Here is a 5,000-nt window from a genome sequence, read left to right as displayed (position 1 = left end):
TGGGACGTGGTCAGGAGCCATCAAGTAAAAAAAAGTAAAAGCCCCCAAGTATTATACCTTATAGAGTACCACTTGAGAAAAAAACAGCAAGGAAATAAACCGTCGATGTAACATTACTTCACAACTTTATCATACTGAATACTGCTAGGATAATACATCATTAAACTTGCCATCAGTCTTTGAAGATTCACTAATAAAACGTGTCCATTAGCTGTATGCTTTAACAAATGCGTGACATACGACATCACAGATATGCCACTATTACGTTAATGATGTCTACATAAATCATAAACACTATTAACACCTTAAAAATCATATAATGTCCCAAGATAGATGATCGCTTTAAATATGGTTGAAGTTTAATAAAAAGCGGATTGGAGGGGCGTGGCGACGAGGGAAACGGCCATGAAATGAAATTACGAACGCGGAAGAGGCGGTAATCAATAATGATGATAATGATTTTCGCAAGAATAAATTTCGTTCTTATATTCTATCTTCCGCTCGTTCTCATTTCCTACCTATCACGTATCCGATCTAGTTTAAGATGTTTCTCACGTATATTCTCTCTCTCTCCTTCGCTCTCTCTCTCTCTCTCTCTCTCTCTCTCTCTCTCTCTCTCTCTCCTCTCTCTCTCTCTCTCTCTTCTCCTCTCTCTCCTTCTCCTCCCTCTCTCCTCTCTCTCTCTCTCTCTCTCCTCTCTCTCTCTCTCTCTCTCTCTCTCTCTCTCTCTCTCTCTCTCTCTCTCTCTCTCTCTCTCTCTTCCTCTCTTTCTCTCTCTGCCTCTTGCTCTCTCTCTCTTTCTGTCTCTCTCTCCGGCCTTCTTGTCTTCTAATACTGATAATAATGATGATAATAGTAATGACGATGACGATGATGAGGATGATGATGATGACGATGTTGTTGATGATGATGATGATGATGATGATGATGATGATGATGATGATGATGATGATGACGATGTTGTTGATGATGATGATGATGATGATGATGATGATGATGATGATGGCGATGTTGTTGATGATGATGATGATGATGATGTTGATGATGATGATGATGATGATGATGATGATGATGATGATGATGATGATGATGATGATGATGATGATGATGATGATGATGATGATGAGGATGAGCAACACTGATGAAGTGATAATATTGAAAAAGAAACACTTGTAATAATATTGCAAACTCCTACACGAAAAAAGTAGGTAACGTGAGAATAATATGTTTGCGTTGCCAGGCCGTATATTTTCGACATTATTTAAGCGCTGCCTAAAATATGCCTTTGTTTTTCTTTTTGTTTTGATCTTAACGATGAATTCATTTTGTTTTTTTTATTTGTTTGTCTCTCTGACAGTTTTAAATTATGACCTGTACATCCTTTACAAATAAGCAAAGAAAAAAAAAATGCTTGGCATTTCATATAATCACATTGTCTTACTGACTTTGAACTAATAATAACAATAATAAATAAAATAATAAATTGATAAATAAAAAAGCAAATAAAATAATAAAAATCTTTAATTCTGTTGCAGATTATTTCTTGAAGTTCAAATCCACTAACACTAGAAAATATGAAAGCAAATATGAAATAAGAAAACTATCAACAGCATATATGCGGTAAAGGTAACATTATGAAAAAATGTTACGGCATCCGATTACTATTATATGACACTATTACTACCCTATTACATCATTTAATGTAAGAATATGGCGTCTTGATTAACATTCTAGTACCTAACTGGAGATTACTAGCCCTGGAAAATGAAACAGAAAGTTCTACAATTGAAATTATGATATCAGAATAAATACTTTTGCTTACTGGTTCAGAATAAAAGCGAACTGGTGACGTTAAGGAAGCTGTGTCTTCTGTTCGTTATCGTATATCTAAGCATCACATAAAACTAGCAATTCCACGTGCGCTAATCTGGGAAGGAAGGAATTATGCAAATATTTGAGTCGGACTATTTTCACTATGTTTTGCATAAAAGGTACAGTGCAGCTTTATAAAAGTGTAAGGAGAGTTTAAACAATTATCCTGCTAATCAAGCAACTTATTATTCTTCACATTGTCAAAACTATCAACGTTAATATGTGCAGCTTTTTTGTGCCTGACATTAATCTGGTGTGCAAACAGAGTCAGATAAGTAGTTATAATGTTTAATAAATCATTGTTCTTCTGTTTAAGTATTGAAATTTCTCATCTGTCTCATAAAATCATTCATTGTTTCACTGGTTTTATCACATGTAAAATGAATAAACATATTTCAAAATCAATGGTTCTACCTGTTAATAGATTTGAAGCTCAAAGAGAAGCATCGAGGTTACTCGGGCTGTGTTTGAGCGATTGCAGAGGGAAATTCACTTGCAGAGAAACACAAGAAAACTTTCCGTGAGAACGCCTGATGGAGAGTTATGTGGATTGATTCCCAGGGGGTTTTCGGCAACGGCGTGGGAAGAAAGAAACGCTCGAAGTGACCCTCGAGTAAGAACGAGGAGGGGGGAGGGGGGGGTGAAAACGATCATTCCCCAAATCTATTTCCATTTTCTTTGGCCTCGAACACTCAGCAGAGATAAGGCTTGCGAATTACGGAGGGAATGTGTCATTTGTCTTATGAGAGAGAGAGAGAGAGAGAGAGAGAGAGAGAGAGAGAGAGAGAGAGAGAGAGAGAGAGAGAGAGAGAGTATGTGTGAGAGGAACTTACCTGTAATTTGGTTTATCTTGGAAAACGGTGATAGTGACCATGTTGTGCAGGTAGAGGCCCTCGATAAACATCCACAGGAACATGGCCGTTCTTGCATATTCTAACAGAACGTAGAAACTTTCACACAGGACTGGCTGCGAGAGAAAGAGAGAAAAAAAGCGCTAAGTGTTAAAGTGTTAAATAGGTTGAAAGGACAGTTGAAGAAAATAACAGAATAAAAAATAAGCATAAACAAATATATGATATAACTAATGAATATGCTGTACGCGTCATTTTCCCTTCAGTTCCTCCTAAATCTACTGTACAAAAATATCCACTAACTTTATTTATTTTGCACCCGTTCCTCCCATTCAGCTCCGGTTTAGTGTAAAATACCAATATTGCAAAATTTAATAACCTCGTTTACAAAGAAAACAGCGTATCTTTTTATCCCTTTCCCACCTCCTAATATCCACACAAGGAATTTTAAAAACAATAACACAGTGTATAGTGTAAGAGTGGAGGGAATACAGTATAATGTAGTGATAATGAAATATATCGAAGAAACAGCTACAAGGAGAAGAATGCTGGAGATGCTTATGGTAATGTCAGTCATAATGACTTGGGTTGGAATAAGAATTAGAATGGTGATTGTGATTGAGAAGGATAATGATTATTATGATGTATCCAATCATTATAAAAATGTTGATGATGATGATTATGACAATGATTGCTTTTATTTCCATCATCATCATCATCATCATCATTATTATTATTATTATTATTATTATTATTGTTAATATTATTATTATTATTATTATTATTATTATTATTATTATTATTATCATTATTATTATTATTATTATTATCATCATCATTATTGCTATTAAACTGAATAATAATAATAATAATAATAATAATAATGATAATAATAATGATAATAATAATGATAATAATAATAACAGCAATAATAATGATGATGATAATAATAATAATAATAATAATAATAATAGAATCAAACCAAACGGTAGCGGGTGAGTCTATCGTAGATTATTGCCTAAACAACTACTCCCCTGAGGAGGGATCACTGCTTAGCCGCCCCTGTATAAAGACTTAGGAGGCTACATAGTGTCCACAGGGCGTCAAGTGGTACGTCAAACACCGTGACCGCGGGGACCTGGAAATGCCAGTTGGTGGTTGGCGCGGGATATTCAGCTTCTTGGCAGTGGGGCTAAAATGTATCCTAGTTCTGAAGTGAGAGTAGGAAGTGGGTGATGAAGCGTCGCCCGCCACACGGATCAACATGGGTCGCATCCCCCAGGGCAGAACTAAGTCTAACTCTTCCATTAATCAAAATCTGCCAGGTTACTAGGACGGGATAGTTCCCATCCCTAACCCTGCGGTTCAGCCATCTTGTACTAACAATCAAAAGAAAACAAGACTTAAATGGACAAGGGAAGAGTATAATGAGGTAATGTGCTGCTTTTGCTATACACTCAAGGAGCCTGCTGCAGAAGTGTGCATATTTCTGTTAGTGTTCCATTTGCCTCAAACTTCAATCACCCTACGTCGCTGGTAGTGACCCGGTGTTTGACTTTAATTAGCAGATCTAAAGAAAAGAGAATAATAATAATAATAATAATAATAATAATAATAATAATAATAATAATAATAATAATAATAATAATAATGATAATAATAATAATGATAATGATAATAATAATAAAATAATGATAATAATGATAACAGCAATAACAGTAATAGAATAAAGGTAATTATAGTAAGCGTCAAGTTCGATTAGCAGTTGAAAATAGAAAACGATAACATTATTTTGTGTCCACGTTCAGTTGTGCTTCCATTTTAGTTTATTTGTAATATTTATTGCCACGTTATATTGGCATCTTAATTTATGTATTTTATTCCACCCTTTTTACTGTTTAAAAGATGCATACAATAATCAAAGCTTAAAAAAAACAAGGGCGATTTTCAGAGCGAGATTCAGGTACGATATTTTGTTCTAATACGTTAAATATTGTGTGTGTGTGTGTGTGTGTGTGTGTGTGTGTGTGTGTGTGTGTGTGTGTGTGTGTATGTGTATGTGTGTATGTGTGTGTGTGTGTGTATGTGTATGTGTGTATGTGTGTGTGACTGCGTTATAACGGAGATAACGAGTTCTGTAAAATCAAATTTCCAATTTCAGAAGAGAGAGTGGCACCGTTGAGAATTTACTTGAGGCGCAAACAGAATTCAGCTGCACCTAAGTACATCAAAGTTTCTTCCTTTTCTATGGACCCATATCCACATAGCTCTCTGCGG

The 5,000-nt window shown here is 35.2% G+C and overlaps 1 protein-coding gene across 1 annotated transcript in view; it reads right to left on the bottom strand.

Moving 5' to 3' along the window:
• The window catches only part of LOC119578549 (PDF receptor-like), a 149,191-nt gene that overhangs the window by 102,396 nt on the left and 41,795 nt on the right, over positions 1-5,000 (bottom strand). Inside the window, exon 4 of the mRNA XM_037926117.1 lies at positions 2,706-2,839. Coding sequence (XP_037782045.1) covers positions 2,706-2,839 — 134 coding nt within the window. The remainder of the gene's footprint in view (positions 1-2,705; positions 2,840-5,000) is intronic.

The sequence above is a fragment of the Penaeus monodon genome, chromosome 11, assembly GCF_015228065.2.
Source record: "Penaeus monodon isolate SGIC_2016 chromosome 11, NSTDA_Pmon_1, whole genome shotgun sequence".
In the NCBI taxonomy this organism is placed as follows: Eukaryota; Metazoa; Arthropoda; class Malacostraca; order Decapoda; family Penaeidae; genus Penaeus; species Penaeus monodon.
Note: the sequence above shows the minus strand (reverse complement) of the source record. Positions and strands in the feature narration are given on the sequence as shown.